Source organism: Balaenoptera borealis (assembly GCF_965194805.1).
Source record: "Balaenoptera borealis genome assembly, chromosome: 20".
NCBI classification, from domain to species: domain Eukaryota; kingdom Metazoa; phylum Chordata; class Mammalia; order Artiodactyla; family Balaenopteridae; genus Balaenoptera; species Balaenoptera borealis.
In genome coordinates this window covers 18,280,574-18,299,985 of record NC_138879.1, presented here as the reverse complement: position 1 = coordinate 18,299,985, position 19,412 = coordinate 18,280,574, and the positions used below count along the sequence as shown (strand labels likewise).

At 51.0% G+C, this 19,412-nt stretch overlaps 1 protein-coding gene across 3 annotated transcripts in view; it reads left to right on the top strand.

The window, feature by feature from the left end:
- The window catches only part of PLXDC1 (plexin domain containing 1), a 71,607-nt gene that overhangs the window by 17,398 nt on the left and 34,797 nt on the right, over positions 1-19,412 (top strand). For all 3 annotated transcript variants that reach the window (XM_082373503.1, XM_082373504.1, XM_082373502.1), the window contains exons 3-7: positions 13,348-13,491; positions 13,784-13,853; positions 14,464-14,586; positions 15,219-15,337; positions 16,287-16,386. In XM_082373503.1, the coding sequence (XP_082229629.1) occupies positions 13,348-13,491; positions 13,784-13,853; positions 14,464-14,586; positions 15,219-15,337; positions 16,287-16,386 (556 nt within the window). The remainder of the gene's footprint in view (positions 1-13,347; positions 13,492-13,783; positions 13,854-14,463; positions 14,587-15,218; positions 15,338-16,286; positions 16,387-19,412) is intronic.

The following is a 19,412-nucleotide window of genomic DNA, read 5'->3' as shown; positions in this document are numbered from 1 at the left end:
TCTTGGGAAAATTTCTTTCTTTCTTTTTTTTTATAATTTTTTTTCCCTTATTTTTTTGCCTGAGTCGGGTCTTAGTTGCAGCACACGGGATCTTCCTCCGTTGAGGCATGCGGGATCTTCGTTGCGGCGCTCGGGCTTCTCCCTAGTTGTGGTGTGTGGGTTTAGTTGCCCCGCAGCATGTGGGATCTTAGTTCCCGACCAGGGATTGAACCCGCATCCCCTGCATTGGAAGGTGGATTCTTTACCACTGGACCACCAGGGAAGTCCTGGGAAATTTTCTTTTCTTTCTTTTTTTTTTTTAATTTTTTGCCCACACCACGCTGCTTGCAGGATCTTAGTTCCCCGACCAGGTGTCAAACACGTGCCTCCTTGCAGTGGAAGCATAGAGTCCTAACTACTAGACCCCCAGGGAATTCCCTTGTCTTGGGAAAATTTCTTAACCCCTCTGAGCTCATTTCTTCATTGTCAAATGGTGATGCTATATTGCCTAAGGGTACTTGCAAAGGTGTCATACAGTAATCTACATAAAGGCACCCAGGGTTGGAAATGATTAACATTAGCTGACTCTGAATTAGGCTCTGGTCAAGGTGACCAACCATCTTGGTTTTCCCAGGATGGTCCTGATTTTGGCACTGAAGCCCTCAGTCTCAGGTACATCGGGACAGTTGGTTATCTTACTCTGGTCCCAATACGATAGATAGTGTGTATCTTTGCCATATCATCACTCTAAACCTCAGTTTCCTCATCTGTAAGGTGGGACTGAGAATGCCTCATAGAGTTGTTATAAAAATTGGTTGAGCTAATTGGTTGAAAAGTTAACCAGAAAGGTCTCGGAAAAAAGGGTAGTGTTTTTTCCCCCAGATCTTAGCTGGAAGTACAGAAATGGGATCCCAGCAACAAAAGAGGATTTCCTGGCCTTGAAGCTTCAGGGGCTACCCTTCATATCCTCACGACTCCTCAACGTATGGTGGGAGCTTGTTAGAAACGCAGGTCAGGCCCCTCAGACCTGCAGCATCAGAATCTAATTCCCAGGTGATTTGTACGCACATTAAAGTTTGAGAAGTTCTGCTTTATATCAGAGGCTTTGAAGCAGGGCCAATAATCCGGGATATGGAAAGTGTATCAACAAATTTATCACAGTAGTGTTTAAAAATAGAAAAATAGAGCATAAAAACTGGCAACTAGGGACTTCCCTGGTGGCGCAGTGGTTGAGAGTCTGCCTGCCAATGCAGGGGACATGGGTTCGAGCCCTGGTCTGGGAAGATCCCACATGCCGCGGAGCAGCTGGGCCCGTGAGCCACAATTACTGAGCCTGCGCGTCTGGAGCCTGTGCTCCGCAACAAGAGAGGCCGCAATAGTGAGAGGCCGGCACACCGCGATGAAGAGTGGCTCCCACTTGCCGCAACTAGAGAGAGCCCTCGCACAGAAACGAAGACCCAACACAGCCATAAATAAATAAATGGATCATCACATTTAAAAAACAAAACAAAACAAAACAAAAAGATTCCTTTGGGGAGGTTTAAAAAAAAAAAACAAACAAACTGGAAACTACCTAAGTGTCCAACAGTAAGGAAAAAGTTAATAAAATTGTGGGTTTTCTTCTGAGTAGATGGCCATGACACCTTTACAAATGATGGTTAAAAGACCATGTTCAACATCAAAAACCGCTTCAGATATCATGAAACATGACAGGAGCAGTCCACACAACTGGATAGTCAGTAGGATTATAACCACGTGAAATTACATTCATATGAAAAAGACTAGAAGGAAATATGGCAGGACAGGACGAGGTGAGAGATGGGGGAGGCCTGTTTTTGTTTTTCCTTATTTCCTAATTCTCTGTGGTTATATGATATATATTGATGCTATCAAAATCTCTGGTTGACTGATATCCTCCAAAAGCCCACACATAGAATCAGTGTCAGGATAAGATGCTTCTTTCATTTCCATGAAGTGTGAGGGGTATTAAAAAATGCTTTGTCTAGAAAGCCAGCTCACACCCTTTTTCCAAGCCTGGTCCAAATCCCCACTTCCAGGACCTTCTCAGGTCAGCCTCACCCACCCTGACACCTCTTTACCCCAGGCCCTCAGCACCATGCAAATACCCCTTTGTCTAGGCTGGGTCCCTCACTTCCCGGGTTAGTCCAGGGGACCTGTTTTCTGCACTTCTGTGATGACAAGTGTTCCAGGTGGTTTATTTCAGCCTGAGGCTTAAATACCTCCAGAGGGCAGATGGAGGTCATTATGCGGATGCATGAGGTAAGGGAACTAAAGGAGCCCTCCTTGAGCACTGGCCTCACTCTGTGGCCTTATATTTCATCCACCCAACTACCCCAGGAGGCAGGTGTTTCTAATACTATCCGGGAACAGAGAGGTGAAGTGCTTGCCCAAGGTTGCACAGCTAGTGAGTGGCAGAGCCAGGACAAGAACCCAGGTCTTTCTGTCCTTGGAGTCCTCAGAAACAAAAATGAGTGATGGCGTTGGTCCAGACAGAGGGTGCTTCTTAACCAGCGCTCTTCAAGCTTTACTGTGCAAAATAATCCCCTGGGAAGCTTGTTCCGATGCGGATTTGGATCCAGCAGGTTTGGGGTTGGGCCCTGGATTCTGCATTTCTACTGAGCTCCCAGGTGATGCTGATACTGCTGGTCCCTGGGCCAGACTTTGAGTAGCAGGGATCTAGGAAACATTCCTATTGGCCTTGTGAAGCCTCCTAGAACGGGGGAGGCAGGGAATAGGATGCCCGTTCCTCCAGTAATCCCCTCAGCATGTCCTGGGTTGGATTCAGCTGCCTGGCATGCCATCCTAACCAGCATGGCCGGCCAGACATCTCCAACAGGCCCTGCAGGTTGCCCTTGGTTGCTTGCCCCGGCATTTCCACTTGCCAGTTGGCTGGCAGGTGATGGGCTGATGGTGACAGCTTAGCCAGAGTTCCTGTCCAGAAACGTCTTGAGCCCAGCCAAGGTAAATGCTGCCCTGCTGTCAGAAATGAAGTGCCTGGCAGGCTCCGGGCATGAATAATTGAGGCAGAAAAGACATTGTAACAGCAGGTGCTGAAGAGGGGGCTGGGGATGGTTTTGAGGAGGCAGCCTCCACAGTCAAGACCTTTCCTGGAAAGGTCCAACAGAATCATCCTAATAGCTCCCACTTTTCAAACACCTACTGCGGACCAGGCACTGGGCTAAGAGCTTTATGTTGTTATGTTTTGTCTAATCCTTTCAAGAGCTCTGCAAGAAAGGTTACTGATGAGGGAACTGATGCTCAGAGAGGAGAGGGATGTTTTGCACCAACTATTATGCAGTGGAGCTAGTTTTTGAACTTGGGTCTGCTAACTCCACAGCCCCTGCCCTTGATCCTAAAGCGGTGGTTTTCAAGTTGCACTCCACGGAACCCTAAGGGTTCCCAGAGGTGCTCCATGGGCTGCTGTAGGATGGAGGGTGGTGGGGAAGGAAGTAGCACAGCAGGCTGGGCTCCAGGCCCTTCTCTTTCCTTCCCACAGAGTGGCCTTACTTTGATGTAATTTATGTATTGCACCTCCATGGAAGTTTAATTGGAAGAAAGGATTTCATGGTCAAAAATGTTTGAAAGCCACACCATGCTGCCTCCCAAAATGAATGTGGTTTATCGACTGGGGTTTCTTGCAGGCATTTCAGGGAAACATAGTTCCCTTTGTCGGACTTGCCAAATGGTCTGGCTCGTGCTAAGCTCCCTGACCCTCTGTAATGTCAGGTCACCCCATCTCAGCTTCTAGCCTCCAGTCCACAGTGCCTGGAGGGCTGCCCTCTGGGTTATCAGGACTGCCCCACAGACAGCAGGTCAAATGCGGTGACATCTGTGAATTGGGTGAATTCCTCAGGCAAGTTCACTGCCAGGCACGGCCTCTAAATCCTTTTCAAGAGACATATCTATATGGAATATGTGAAGAAGGCTTCGTATTGACTGGGCTTAGGATACAGATTCAGCTGTTGTAAAAAAATGCCCAACTGACAAGGTACTTAGACATGAAGGAGGTTTATTCTTCTCTCACATGTAATCGTGTGAGCATAAGTAAGCAGGAGTTGATGTAGTGTCTCTATGGTGTTAGGGAGCCAGCTTCCCTCTACAACATGTGCCTCGCATGTTGTGGTCCAAAATGGCTGTTTCTGCTCCCACCATCACATCTGCGTCCCAACCAATGAGAACTGGGCAAGGTGAGAGTCCCCCAGTTCCTACTGAGGACAGTCATTCTGCTCATCTTCCACTGGCCAGACATAGTCATGTCTCCTAGCTGTAAGGAGGGCTGGGAAACGTAGTCTAGCTCGGTGCCCACGTGCCTAACTAAAGCTGGAAGATTCTGCTACTAAAGGAAGAAGGGGAGAGTGGTTATCGGGAGACAGTTATCAGTCTCTGCTGTGTGTGGACTTCGCCTTCAAAACTGCGGGTGCCAGTAGCAGCATGATCAGAGACCTGCAGTGGCAGACGGGAAGCACCCCCAAGCACCCCCTTGGTGGTGAATTCCAAGCCACCACCAAGTCAAGAAGCCAGTGGTGATTGACTTTGCAGAAGAAAAAACATGGTGGCCAGTGTGTTGCCAGGGAAAAACTCTTCCAGAAATTTGGTTTCTCATTTCTCTCTTCCCATGCAGATTCTCACTGTCTGTGCTGGTGAAGGACTATCTGTGGTATCCCTGGAGGTACTTCCTCTGATCACCCCGTGAGAAACACTCATTAGGGCTCTTTTGGTTCCAAGGAGCCATTCCAGCTGTCTCAGGGGAAAGATTTATAGAGAGGGTGCAGAGACCTGTCACAGGATCGAAGGGCTGGAGATGAAGGACAGCCTGACCTCAGGGACCTGGAAAGCTGTCAGGAACCAGGGTTGCTTTCTCTGTCTTTCGACACCCTCCTCAATTCTCTCTTTTTTACTTACCCAGCATTTATTTATTTATTTATTATAAATTTATTTATTTATTTTTGGCTGCGTTGGGTCTTTTCAAAAATTATTAATTAATTAATTTATTTTTGGCTGCATTGGGTCTTCCTTGCTGCGCGTGGGCTTTCTCTAGTTGCAGCAAGCGAGGGGGCTGCTCTTTGTTGGGGTGCATGGGCTTCTCATTGCGGTGGCTGCCGCAGACCGGCTGCAGAAAGCTAGAAGTTCCTGGTGGTGAGGGGTAAGGAACTGAAAAGCACCAGTATGGGGTCAGAAGGGCCAAGACAACTGATGGTTGCAAGGCAAGTTTATTCAAAGAGCATGAATGTATATATAGGTTCAGCACGGAACGAACACTAGGCAACAAATCAGTAAACCTTGTATTTCCACATAATTCTGTCGCCACTATCTATGCGCCACTATCTATGCGCCACTATCTATGCGTCAGCATGCCTTATGGGCCGTTCTTTGGAGATACAGACTTCCCCCTCAGGGCAGCACGTCCTTCTTCTGGGGAACAACCAGGGGCTCTTAGATCCAGAGCAGGCACCTGGAACGAAACTGGCCGCAAGCCATTTTCCTTTTTTACGCTCAATACCGCAGCGTCAGGAGTGCATACCAAGAAAGAGACAAGCAGTTCTCCGGAAAGCAGAAAGCTGAATAAGCTTACAGCTTGGGGGCCACCACAGGTGGCTTCTCTTATTGAGGAGCACAGGCTCTAGGCACGCAGGCTTCAGTAGTTGTGGCTTGTGGGCTCTAGAGTGCAGGCTTAGTAGTTGTAGCGCATGGGCTTAGTTGCTCCATGGTATGTGGGATCTTCCCCGACCAGGGCTCGAACCCATGTCCCCTGTATTGGCAGGCAGGTTTTTAACCACTGCACCACCAGGGAAGTCCCCAGCATATATTTATTGAAGCCGGATGTGAGGGCTGGCTTCCTTCTCCTTTCTGTGAACCAGCAGTCACACTTAGGACAAGGCCCTGATGACACCAGAGGCCCCGTGTTCCACACTTGCTGCCCTGCTGGACTCTCAGTCACACGATCGAGTACTCTTCCTCCGAGTTTGAGCAGGTGGAGCCAGGGTTTCCTTCCATGGCCTGAAAGCATCTCCCGTGTTAGCTTCACTTCCTCGGAGAAGTGAAGCTAACACTTCCTCCTTCTTCCTCCTCCTTCCCTCCCTCCCTCCTTCCTTCCTTCCTCCTTTGACAGAGAACTGTTTTTCTTTCCCCTTCCCTGCATCCCAAACTCCTCCTACTCTGCCCCTCTCGGGACAGGAATACAGCGCAACTGACATGCTTCAAGTCTCAACTGTAGCAATTCAGGTCTTCTGACTGGAAGGACCTCCTAAGGGGATGATACGAGCATTTCAGGAAAAGAAGACGGGGCGTTGGAGGTGCATTCCTTTGGGCAGGATGTCCCAGCTATGGGAATGATTTCCACGGACTTGGATTCCCAGAGGAGGCAGCTGCTTCCTTCACACATGGCTTTTGTGTCACCTGCCATCAGTGACGGGGGAGGATGCTGTCCTTATTGGCGTCACACTGCACATTCTCAGCTCAGTCTCTGGCACCATCAGCCGTGGGGTCCTGGTGATTGAACTCATTCAACAGCAGATCCCTAACACGTACCATGTGCCAGGTGCCAGCCCTGTGCTGGGAAGGTGCTAGGGGTGAGGAGAGGACTGGGACACGGTCCCTGAACTCTGTGCTTCAGAAAGGCTCCACTCTGGTTCTTCTGATGTGAGACATTTTAACTAATCACTAATAAGCAGCCCAAGTCGCCTTCCAGTGGGGCAGTCACTTAAAGACCCGAGAAACAGTGGACAGAGGAAAAGTCACTGCCTTTGAGTGAGACTGACCTGGTTTCAGAGAGTTATGTGGGCCTCAGTTTCCCCACTTATAAAATGGGACTAATTTTAGCACTCATCTCCCAGGGTTGTCACGCACAACCGTCGCAGATCTGCAAAGACCAGCTTCCCTTCTCTTTCCTCCCATTTTCCCAAGCACCTCACCACCCCCCCAACCCCTGAGGGCTTCGTTCTTGGCTCTGCCCAGGAGTGACCCCAGCTCCAAGTTGTCCCCTCCTCTGTAAGCTGCAGTTTGGCCTCACCCATCACCATGGAGCCTCCGTAGGCCGGGGCTTGGAATAGATACCGCTCCCGGCTTCACTGTCCTGGGGATGATCAGAGTCACCCCGTGCCAGGAGAGGTGGTCTGTTGGGGCCTGCTGGGGACCTGTGGTCAGTTCTGCATGGCGCTGCCCCCTGAGGCAGTCCTTCCCCTGGCAGGCCAGCTGCACCTGGCACTTTTGAGGCCAGAAGCAGAGCCTCAGCCTCGCCCACCTGGCCTGAGCAGGGGACCCACAGGTACGGAGGCCCGTACTCACCCGGGGATCTGCTGACGCTTTGGAGAGAGCGTGTGCCTGGGCGTTAAGAGGCAGCAGCTCTTTTAGTTTCTGACTCTCCTTGAGTCAACACGGTTGCAGACTTTTTGTCAGTTAAGAGGCGCCATTGGAGGGCTCCTTGGGAACCCAAAGAATGAGACAGGTCTGTCCCAGGATCCCCCAACAGCACACAGCCTGGCTTCTCAGCGGAGCGGCACCGGCTGGGGCGGTGGACTGTTTGTCCTTCAGGGACCAAGGACTCAGAGCAACGGGCTGAACGTCCCCAGTCACCCCACCCTTTGCCTCTTAGATGAGGCAGCAAGAGACGTGTTAACGTCTGCTTGGGCTTCACAACTGCAGAGCGTGGCTTCTGTGCAAGGGCCCTCATTTCCAGCGCTTGCAGGTTTGGTGAACGCTCTGACCAGGTGCGTCCCACGAATCAGGTGATGGAAACAGGACCCCTTTCCAAGCCTCCAAGCAGCAGTTTTAAGCATAGGCCTCTCAGGTTCCTAGGTGGGAGCTGTACTGACTCCCATTGTACCTGACAGTACGCGTTCCCCACGAGCTGCTGTCCTGCTTTGTTTGGTAATACCGTCCCATCCTGGGCACTAGAATGCATGGTGGTAGCAATAAAACAAAGGCTGAGAAGGCTTTCAACAAACTGTGCTTTGAATGGTCCTGCTCTGAAACTATGAATGGTCATTTATTTATTATCATTTAAACACCATAGGTAAAAGCTGACCTTACCCGTGGGGAAGTTATGGTCTTACAGGAAAGGCAAGTGTGGAGATAACAAATCTAAAAGTCAAGTCAAGGGAATTCCCTGGCAGTCCAGTGGTTAGGACTCTGCGCTTTCACTGCCGAGGGCCTGGGTTCAATCCCTGGTGGGGGAATCAAGATCCCACAAGCTGCACAGCGCAGCCAAAAAAAAAAAAAAAAAAGTCAAGTCAGTCATCACAAGTGTACAACACATTGAGAGGGAGAAGCCTGAGGTGCAATGAGAGTGTAACGGGGGCATCAGGAAAGTACTCCTGAAGAAGTGACCACTGAGCTGAGGTCTGAAGGACAGAGAGGAGTCAGCTTCTGAACTGAATGAGAAAGAGGTTTGGAGATACAGGAAGTACCAAGGTCCTGAGACAGACAAGCACTTGGTGATTTCAGGAACTGAGAGAAGCCCAACGGGTCTGGAGCATGGAGAGCAAGGGGGAAGTTAGAGGTGGTGGGTTGGGGCCAGACTACCATGCATCAGGAAGAATTCATGTTTGCGTATAATAGAGTGCTGAATCCGAGGACTTAATAAGCATCCCTCCAGGGACCCAGGTTCTGTCTAACTCTCCACTCCACTAGCCTTAGGATGGGGCTCTTGTCCTTATGCTCACAAGATGGCTGTTGAAGCTGCAGTCATCACATCTGCATTCCAGGCAGGAATAAGGAGAAGGGCAAAGGCAAGAGGGACAAGCAGTCAAATTTGCTTGCTACAAAATCAATGTGCTATTAATAAAAAAGAGGGGTAATGAATAGTGGATAGGCAGTGTCTAGAGTTTGCCCCACAGGGCCTTGTAGGTCATGGTGAGGAGTGTGGCCTTCAATTTGAGTACAGCTGGGAAGCCGCAGAATGTTCTAAACATGGTGGTGACGTGGAAGGGGAGACATTCAGGGTTGCCCCACTTGAGGCAGAGCAACACACACCTCTGTATTAGCCTCCTAGGGCTGCCATAACAAAATGTCACAAACTTGGTGGCTTTAAACAGTAGAAATTTATTGTCTCACAGTTTTGGAGGCCAGAAGTCTGAATCAAGGTGTCAGCAAGGCCACGCTCACTCTGAAGGCTAGGGAAGAATCCTTCCTTGACTATTCCTAGTTTCTGGTGGCCCCTGGCAATCCTTGGTGTTTCACGGTTTGTAAACTGCATCACTCCAATCGCTGCCTCTATTGTCACATGGCCTTCTTCCCTGTGTCCCCTCTGTGTCTCTGTATCTAAATCTCCCTCTCCTTTCGTTTATTAGAACACCTGTAGTTGGATTTAGGGCCCACCCTAATCCAGTATGACCGCATCTTAATTACATTTGCAAAGACTCTATTTCCATATAAGGTCACATTCAAGGTACCGGGGTTAGGACTTGAACATAGCTTTATGCAGGACACAGTTAAACCTTCTGTGCGTTCAAAAGGACTAGAGTGCCACCTAGACGCTGCTTTGCTCTGTTGGTCACTCATGTGTCCCCCCCGCCCCCCCACAAGGTCATAATAAGACAGCCTAGGAATTAGAGAGGCAGGTTTACTTCCAAAATTTTGACTGTGCCAGGCACTGGTCCTTCTTTCTTCTCCTATAAAAGGACAAAACGAAGGTTCTGGGCTCCTAGAACAGGCCTCGCCTCACCTTGGCAAACACTTCTCAGGCATCAAGGATTCAGGGACCTTGAGCCATGGGTGCAGAGGTGATCTTGCCTGTCCCTATGTGTCACGGGCTCAGAGTTGGGGGTTGGGGGTGGCCGTGGGAGTAGACATTTAAATGATGGGCTGAATAGCATCTAAACTTGGTTTCCTTTCTTCAGGCAAAATTTTAGGCTAACGGATGCCCTTTAATAAACCACTCCTTTGTTGGAGCTAGTGGAGAGAAGAGTTGAGCTGTAGCCATGGCTGTGGCAAGTGGTTGCAGCTGAACCTAAACTGGCTTCAGCGCTGGAGTCCTGCAGACTGTCAGATGCACAGTGTTGGTCAGGGCGCCCTGTTGTTCTTGCTTTGAGGTGGAATAAAAACCGCTCACCATGTGACTCCCAGGAAGTAGGCTGGGGGCCCTCAGACTCTTCTCTTGGGCACCTTTGTTCACATGTCTTTGCATGAGTTTGTGTGCAAGGGGCTTTGTTTCTTGGCTGGTGATTTTTTCTTTTTTTAATTGAAATACAGTTGATTTACAAGGTTGTGTTAATTTCTGCTGTGCAGCAAAGTGATTCAGTTATACATATATGTACATTCTTTTTTATATTCTTTTCCATTACGGTTTATCTCAGGATATTGAATAGAGTTTCCTGTGCTATACAGTAGGACCTTGTTGTTTATCCATTCTATACATAATAGTTTGTATCTGCTAATCACAAACTCCCAGTGCATCCCTCCCACACCTCCCCTCCCCCTTGGCAACCACAAGTCTGTTCTCTATGTCTGTGAGTCTGTTTCTGTTTTGTAGATAGGTTCATTTGTGTCATATTTTAGATTCCATATATTAGTGATATAATATGGTATTTGTCTTTCTCTTTTTTTAAAATATACTTATTTATTTTTGGCTGCGTTGGGTCTTCACTGCTGTGCGCTGGCTTTCTCTAGTTGCGACGAGCGGGGGCTACTCTTCGTTGCAGTGCGCGGGCTTCTCATTGCGGTGGCTTCCCTTGTTGGGGAGCACAGACTCTAGGTGCGCAGGCTTCAGTAGTTGTGGCTCGTGGGCTTTGTTGCTCCGTGGCATGTGGGATCTTCCCGGACCAGGGCTCGAACCCGTGTTCCCTGCATTGGCAGGCAGATTTTTAACCACTGTGCCACCAGGGAAGCCCTGTCTTTCTCTTTCTGACTTACTTCACTTGGTATGATAATCTCTAGTTGCATCCATGTTGCTGCAAATGGCATTATTTCATGCTTTTTTATGGCTGAGTAGTATTCCATTGTATATATGTACCACATCTTTATCCATTCATCTGTCGATGGACATTTAGGTTGTTTCCATGTCTTGGCTATTGTGAATAGTGCTGCTATGAACATAAGGGTGCGTGTATCTTTTTGAAGTATAGTTTTGTCTGGATATATGCCCAGGAATGGGATTGCTGGATCATATGGTAATTCTGGTTTTAGTTTTCTGAGGGACCTCCATACTGTTTTCCATAGTGGTGGCAGGTAATTTTTTTGGTTGTTTTTTTTTTTTTCCGTCAAGGTGGGGACCCCAGCAGAGATGGATGGAGATAGGAGAGATGGATACCCAGGGAGAAAAGACGTGGCATCTGGTCTCTTGCGGGGTGGGGGAGAAGCAGAAGCTGAAGGGACTGCTTTCCAGAGGGAAGCTGTGAGCTCAGGGCATAAGCACAGCTTCCCCGGTGCCCATGGGCAAAGTGGGGGGCAGCGGTTCCTCCTCTGGGCATCTTCTGGGACCCCAGGGTAAATGACAGTGACAACAATGGGAGGCAGCATCCTTGGCATGGGCACCCCAGAGGTGGTAGCATCAGGGTGACCCCCTCAGGTGGCTTCATTAGTAAAATCAGAAAGCCAACAAGCATGGGCCCATATGACATTCACAAACTGTACCCATGAGTCAGCCCTTGAGGACTTCTGTGAACGGTGGAGGTCCTCATTGGGCAAGCTGGGGGAGAAGATCAATAAGAAGGTGATGTTTAAGCTGTGCACTGAAGAAGTAGGAATCTGCCAGGGGGAGAAAGCAAGGTCATTCTAGGCAGGAGGACCAGTGTGTGCAAAGGCCTGAGTGACCACTGGTGGCCTCAGACTGTCGGGGAGTCAGTCTGGTGAGTGGGTGCACAAGGGTGCACAGGCGAAGGAGAGAGGGAGAGAGAAGTGAAGCTAGAGAGAAGGTGGGGCTGGCTCACGGTGAGACCTCGTATGTGAGGCTGCAGTTTGGATTTTGTCTCGAGGGCAGTGGGAGCCCCCGATGGCTTGTGAGCAGAGGCCTGTGGCCTCGTATGTGTTTTAGATTTGTTTAGATTTGTTTGACGTCCGTGCTAAGGATGGGTGGAGGGGCCGGCAGTCTAGAGTCTGGAGGGGAGGAACCAGGCAGTGGCAGTGGGAAATCTACCCCCAACCCCATGTTTCTCCTGCTCATCTTCCCCCCAGCCCTGCCCCGACCCCAGGTCCCCAGAGTGTGTCACTTGTCAGAAGAGCAGAGTCTGTCTCCGGGCGGGTGGAGAGAGCAGGCATCCCTCGGCCCTGCTCATGCTGGGCCCAGGGCAAGGGCGGGCTGGGCAGCTGGCAGCTTGGCAGGGAGAACATGGTCGGCTCTGCTGTGTCTGCGGCCACTGCCGCCCGACAGCCTGATTAATGACCCGCGACGCCCAGGGCTCCGCACGAGTCAGCGGCTCCATTTCTGTGGCAGCGGCCAAGTGGACCTGCCCACTCTGCCTCTTCTCCTCCTACGGCTGGTGGCTGGTGCTCCCAGATGGGCTGAAATGTTTTGACATTGCCTCCTCCCCGGGCTCTTCCACACTTTCTGCTGACCATTTCCAGCCTCCTTTAAATCCTGCCCCTAAATGCTCCTGTACAGGAGAGGCTTTACAGAGTTAACCCCCAGCCCTCTGGGTTCTGGCTTGTTCTTTTACTTTGTCCCCATCAGGCACATAGTAAAGCTTAAAAATATGTCTTGAAGGCATCGTTGCTGCTTCTCTCCCGTCTCTCAACCCTTTAGTGACTAATATGGGCCCTGTCTTATCTCTCTGCTGGAGGGTCTGTGTCTGTGCATTCTGTTTGTATAAGTCCCACCTGCGCCATCAGACTAGCAATGCCCCAAGATCAAGGGTGTGCCTTCATCTTTAGACCGGTGGCTTCTGAGAGCCAGTTTTTTCTTCTCCCCTAAACTGGGTACTCCCCAGGGAAGGGGGCTATGTCTCCCTCTCAGTCTGGGAGCTCCCTGAAGACAAGGGCTGTGTTTGGGGCTGCCTTGCCTGTTGCTCCCTCACCTCCCAAGTTGAGCTCTGCCTTGGGTGTGCTCTGCGGGGGACTCAGGGGCTGTAGGAAAAGCCTCCTGGCCTGTCTTGGGGATGGCAGGGCGGAGCATGGCTACAGCAGGTATGGATTTAGCTGGGGGCCAGAGCTGTTGGGGGCGTGGCTAGGGAGCAGGTACTGAGCTATCTGGGGCCAAAGGGCTCCCAGGCCTAAACCAGCTCTGAGCCACGGTCTGGCCCCCTGGGAGGGCCATGAAGTCTTGTATCCAGACCCTGGCCCCTTGGGAGGACCATGAATTCTTGTATCCAGACCCTGGCCCCCTGGGAGGGCCATGAATTCTTGCATCCAGACTCTGTGGTTCTTGGCATCCTGATTCCTCATGCCTCCTGTGGGCTCTGTCTTGGATAATGACAGGAGGACAACCACAGCTACTACGTGTCCCGTGTCTATGGTCCCAGCGAGCCCCGCAGCCGGGAGTTGTGGGTGGACGTGGCCAAGGCCAACCAGAGCCAAGTGAAAGTTCACCGAATCCTCTCCAACACCCACCGGCAGGCTTCGGTGAGTGCCCCAGTCCCCGGCAGAGCTGCCCTGGGCTGGGAGGCTGGGGGCCAGCCCACCACACCTGGTCAGTGGGCATGGCTTGTGGCCTGAGGTCTGTGGTCTGGGAAGTGCCTTCCAGGGGACCCTGGGGGGCTTTGCCAGAGTTGGAGTGTCCTCCTGTGGTACTGCCCTGGACATGCCTGTGCCCCCCACCCCCACCAATCCCATCCAGATAAGCATGGGGCAGTGTAGATACCCAGCCCTCTGGCCTGAAGGTTGGCCCATGCTGACTCTCTCCCATCCCCTGCAGAGAGTGGTCTTGTCCTTTGATTTCCCTTTCTACGGGCATCCTCTGCGGCAGATCACCATAGCAACCGGAGGTAAGGCCTTGTCCGTGGGACTGGGAGAGGGTGTGGAGATTTCAGCCAGAACTTGGGACCTATCTAGGAAGGTTCCCTGGAGACAGGGTTTTACAGATGGACTGGGGAGGGTCCCACATGTGGCTGTCTTGGGACCCCACTCTCAGGAGAGAGGTCATCAGTGTTTCAGCCCAGCTTCCTCACATCGACTGACCTGCTTGTGTGTGTGTGTGTGTGTGTGTCTGTGTGTGTGTGTGTTTCTCTCCCTCTGGGTCTATGCAGGCCACTGTGGGCAGTCCCTTGGCCCCTGTGCTTCTGAGTCTGTAAATGAGAGCGAGGAGACTGCACTGAGAGCCTGCTTCCTGGGACCAGGCTTCCAGTTGATATGAGCAGCCTGTCTTTGATTCCTGTGCACTTTCCAAGGGGCAGAGAGAGGTGGGAGGCGCAGAGAGAACCTTCTGGTCTGGGGCCCTTTAGCTCCATACATGCCAGACCCATGCCCACTATGTGAGGCTGGTGGACAGAGGTCCAAGACTCACTTCCAGCCCCGTCTACACTGCTCTTTCCTGCACGAGGAAGCAACCCTTCTGGGCCATCTCTGATGATTTGTCTACACTTCTTCCCACCCCAGGCTTCATCTTCATGGGTGATGTGGTCCATCGGATGCTCACGGCTACTCAGTATGTGGCTCCTCTGATGGCCAACTTCAACCCTGGCTGCTCCGACAACTCTACGGTTGCTTACTTCGACAATGGTGAGATCAGAGCTCAGAGTTTAAGTCACCCAGCTCCAGGGCTCCCTTGGTCCAGCCCCTTTAGAGGATCCCAAGTCCCAGAGAGGGCAAGGGACTTGCCCACAGTCACACAGCAAGACAGCCACCCTACCTTTCTGTGTTCCTTTTCCTCACCTGTAAGATGGGGGCAAAAATGCCTGCTACCTGATGAGATAATGAAATGAAAGCGCTTGGCTCTTAGTAGAGGTGAAATAAATATCAGAGATATTTACTGTTTCTTATTCTCACCGGGTTGTCCCTTGAACACCTACCTTCCACCCCGGGAGAACAGATGTTTCTCCTATTTCTCCTCCTTTTCATCTCAAGGGGTCGGGATAGGCAAGAAGGAAGGGGCGTGCTTGGGGTTGGAGATGGTCAATCACAGTACCTGGTTGGGGATGGGGAAGCTGAAGAAGGGTTTTCTGGTTCCTCTTCAGCTTGAAAGTCAGACTGTTTGTGGGCTGCCCAGCTCCTGCCTCCTGTCAAATTTGCAAACTGCCCCATCATCCCTAAGGAAGCCAAGCTGTGGCCCATCCACATTGGCCACCATTTCCGCAGGGCCCTGCTCCCCTCACTGTCTCCCTGTCCAGCCAGGTCTCTGCTCTCCTCACCAGGGACAGTCTTTGTTGTTCAGTGGGACCACGTCTACCTCCAGGACCGGGAGGACAGGGGCAGCTTCACCTTCCAGGCAGCTCTGCACCAAGACGGCCGCATTGTATTCGGCTACAAAGAGGTGAGGGGGTCCAGCTGCAGAGACGGCCTTTCTTTCATTCAGCAATTATCTGCCGAGATCCTCCAGTGTGCCAGACATAGGGTGTGGTGCCGGGGATACAGCAGTTAATAAGATGGCTGACGGCCCTACCTTTGTGGAGCTGAGAGTCTGGCTGGAGGGATAGATGTTAATTGTGGGGACAAGTATAGAATTGCCACTGTGACAAGTGCTCCTAAATTGAGATGCCAGGAAAGCCTTTCACGGGGCTCTTTACCTGAACAGGGGTCAGGGAAGGCTCTCCCGAGGAAAAGAATTGAAATCTGTGGAATGCGTAGGGGTTAAGGAAGCAAAGAAATGAAGTGTGCTCCAGGAGCGAGAAAACACATGCAAAGGCTCTGTGGCAGGACAGAGCATGGCCGATACAAAGCTCTGCAAGAAGGCAGGCTGGCCGGAGGGGAGAGAGTGAGGGCAAGAAGGGGGGCGCAGGGGGACAACCGGATTTGCCTTTGGAAAGGACGCTCTTGTTTCAGAGTGGAGAGCAGAGGGCTGGGGCTCAGAGGGGATGCTGGGAGATGATGTGGAAGAGAGGTGATGCCAGCTTGGGGTAGGGAGGGGGCGATGGAGAGACCTGGATAGATTTGCGAGCCAGTTAGCAAGCTAATTAACAGGACTGGAGATGTATTAGACAGAGAAGGAGGGAAATGAAGGGGGGTGCGAACTGAGGGTGACTCCCAGGTCTCTGGCCTGCATGGAGGTGCCATTCACAAAGAGGGAGAAAAGAAAAAGGAAATGTGTTTGGAGACAGTGTGGGGAAGACTTGGAATTTGGATGGGGCCCCATTGGGTTTGAGATGTCTGAGTCCTCCAAGAGGCAAGGCCCAGCAGGCAGATGGGTCTGGAGCTCGGAGGGGAAGTCTAAGCTGGCCCAAGAGCGTTTGCGGGGTAGACTGAGCCTCTTCTTCCCGCTGCAGATCCCTGTGCCCGTCCTGGAAATCAGCTCGTCCCAGCACCCCGTCAAAGCAGGCCTGTCAGATGCCTTCATGATTCTCAATCCATCCCCGGACGTACCAGGTGAGTCCCCAGGGATCCACAGATCCCTGGATGGGGCTGGACTCAGCTCGGATTGAGCCAGGCTGGCAGGGGCAATGGCAGTGGCAGGGAGTGGAGGGGTGGTGGAGAGTTGAGTGGGAACTGAGGGAAGAAAAGGGGCAGAATGAGTTCCAACTTTTCTTCGTTCAAGCAGAGGAACCGTTTTTTCCAATAAAATCTCCAGGGGGAGGCACTGCTCTGGTGGGGGAGGGGGAGGGGAGCCAGGGCCCTTCCACTCAGCACACCCTCTATTTAGAAAATCTCCAAAGACACCAAATTAGGGTTTACGAGTCCTCCCAGAACACAACCATAATTGCTTCCCCACCCCCAGACGATAGAAGGAGCATCCCAGGGGGTTTCAGGAGACAGGAAAATTAGGTTTCTCTCCTGTCCCTGATCCCATCTTCCAATTCCCCTTCCTGGAGGCAACCAGGGCTACCAGGGTATTTCTAGGGCTACAAGCCTTCAGGTAAGTATACGTACGTATATTTAACACCAATGATGTCATATGATGTCCTCTGTTCTGGTCCTGAACAAAGTGTATCTTGCCCATCATTCTGTATCAGCACACGTCTCATTCTTCCTAAAGGCTGTGTGATAGCCCATTGTGTGGATATACCTTAATTGAACCAGTCCCCTGTGCATAGACTTTTCAGTTGTTTCAATCTTTCACTACACCAAATAACACTGCAGTGAATATTCTTGCAAATAGGTACTTTTATGCCCTTGTGTGAGTATTTCCATAAGACTAATTCCCACCACTTCACTTGCCCCTCCACTGTCCCCACCCTGAACTCCCTCCCAGTGCTCTAGCGAGTGGCTCGGACCCTGCTCCGTTGCTGCAGTCAGCATCTGCTCTGATTGGTTAACACCTGTACTGAGCTGGTTACTAAAGAGTTTCAGTATCACCCTGATTGTATTAGTTAGCTACTGCTGCATAACAAATTATGCCAAAACTTAGAGGCTTAAAACAACAAACACATTATCTCAGGGTTTCTGTGGATCAGGAAACAAAGCATGACTTAGCTGGGTCCTCTGGTTCAGAGTCTTTCACAGGCTGTTCTCAAGGTGTTTCCCAGGGTTACCTCAGTGACTGTTGGGGGGAGATCCATTTTTAAGAGCTTTCATGCGGTTGTGGCAAGATTCAGTGTCCCCCTCAGTTCCTGCCACGTGGACCTCCGCATAGGACAGCTCACAGCGTGGCAGCTGGCTTCCATCAGAGCAGGCAAGGAAGACAGTGGTAGAGTGTGAGCAAGATGGAAGCGAGAGTCTTTTTGTAACCTCATCTTAGAAGTGCGGTCCTATCGCTTTTGCCATATTCTGCTGGTTGTAAGCAAGTCACTAGGTCCAGCCCACACCCAGGATAGGATTACACAGGGTGTGAACACCAGGAGGCAGGGATCATTGGGGGCCATTTTATTTTATTTTTTTAATTTTTAAAAATTTATTTATTTATTTATTTTTGGCTGTGTTGGGTCTTCGTTGCTGCGCGCAGGCTTTCTCTAGTTGCGGTGAGCCGGGGCTACTCTTTGTCGCGGTGCGTGGGCTTCTCATTGCGGTGGCTTCTCTTCTTGTGGAGCACGGGCTCTAGGCTCCTGGGCTTCAGTAGTTGTGGCTCATGGGCTCTAGAGCGAAGGCTCAGTAGTTGTGGCACACAGGCTTAGTTGCTCTGTGGCATATGGGATCTTCCTGGACCAGGGCTCGAACCCGTGTCTCCTGCATTGGCAGGCGGATTCTTAACCACTGCGCCACAAGGGAAGCCCTGGGGGCCCTTTTAGAGGCTGCTTACCACACGATTACAATCCCATCCCTAGACACCGAGCTTTACAGTATCTTATTGGATCATCCTCGCAACACTGTAAATGAAGTCTGTACATTTGTTTCTTTCTAAATGAGGACACGGAGGCTCAGAGAGGTGGCCTGACTTGCTTTCACACAGCTATGAAAGGTAGAACTGAAACCCAAATCTTCTGTTTTTTAAACCCTGGGGTCCACTATTGAGACTTTGTAAATCTGACCCACTCCCATTCCACCCAGAGGGGTGACTCCTTTCCTCCTCAGTTCCCCAAACACCCACAGCCCTGTGTGCACACACCCAGGCTGCTTTGCAGGAAGGACCATTCTTGGTGTCCATGCCACCCCCCTCCTCGTGCATTAATGCATCATCGGGGCGGGGTCTGTGCCTCCTTCACAGCTCACAGGGCTCTCTCTGTGCCCAGTGGGAGAGTCTCAGGAAATGTGTGTTGGATCCAGCTGTTGAATGAGGGTGGATTAGAGGAAGTCAGATCCCCCAGGAGTGTGTGCATCTGAGGCTACTCTGTGATTCTGGAATGAAAGGCTGTTTTAGAGCAAGCCAGGGAGATGTGAGGAGGTGGGGTAACGAGGGGCGGGGGAGGAAGCAGAGCCCACCTGAAATAACAGGAGGGCAGCTGCTCCTGTCCTGTGAGACCAGGAGGAGACGCAAGGGCTCTGTTGTGGGAGCCGCTGGATTCGGTGACTCCAGCTGCTGTTCTTGGAGGTGCTGGGTTCACCCGCCAAGCGAAACCCACACCTGACTCCCAAACTCTGCCCAGCGGCTCCTGGCCTCCAGTCTCCCTGCCCTCTGTCCCCCATTCCTTCTTGTCACTGCCAGACAGATCTGGTCACGTCATTCTCTGGCTCCTTGTTGCCCAAAGCATCAATTCAAAGTCCTTTGATGCTGGGCACAGCCCACCTTTTTTTTTTTTTTTTTTTCCTTTCAGTTTTATTGAGATGTAATTGGCATACAGCACTGTGTAACTTTCAGGTGTCCAGCATAATGAGTTGACTTACATACGTCACGAAATGATTACAATGAGCTTAGTGAACATCCACCATCTCATATAGATGCAAAATTAAAGACATAGAAAAAAATAGATTTTTTCCTTCGTGATGAAAACTCTTAGGATTTACTCTCTTAACAACTTCCGTATGTAACAGACAACAGTGTTCATTATATTTCTCATGTGTGTTATGGTCACAGCCCACCT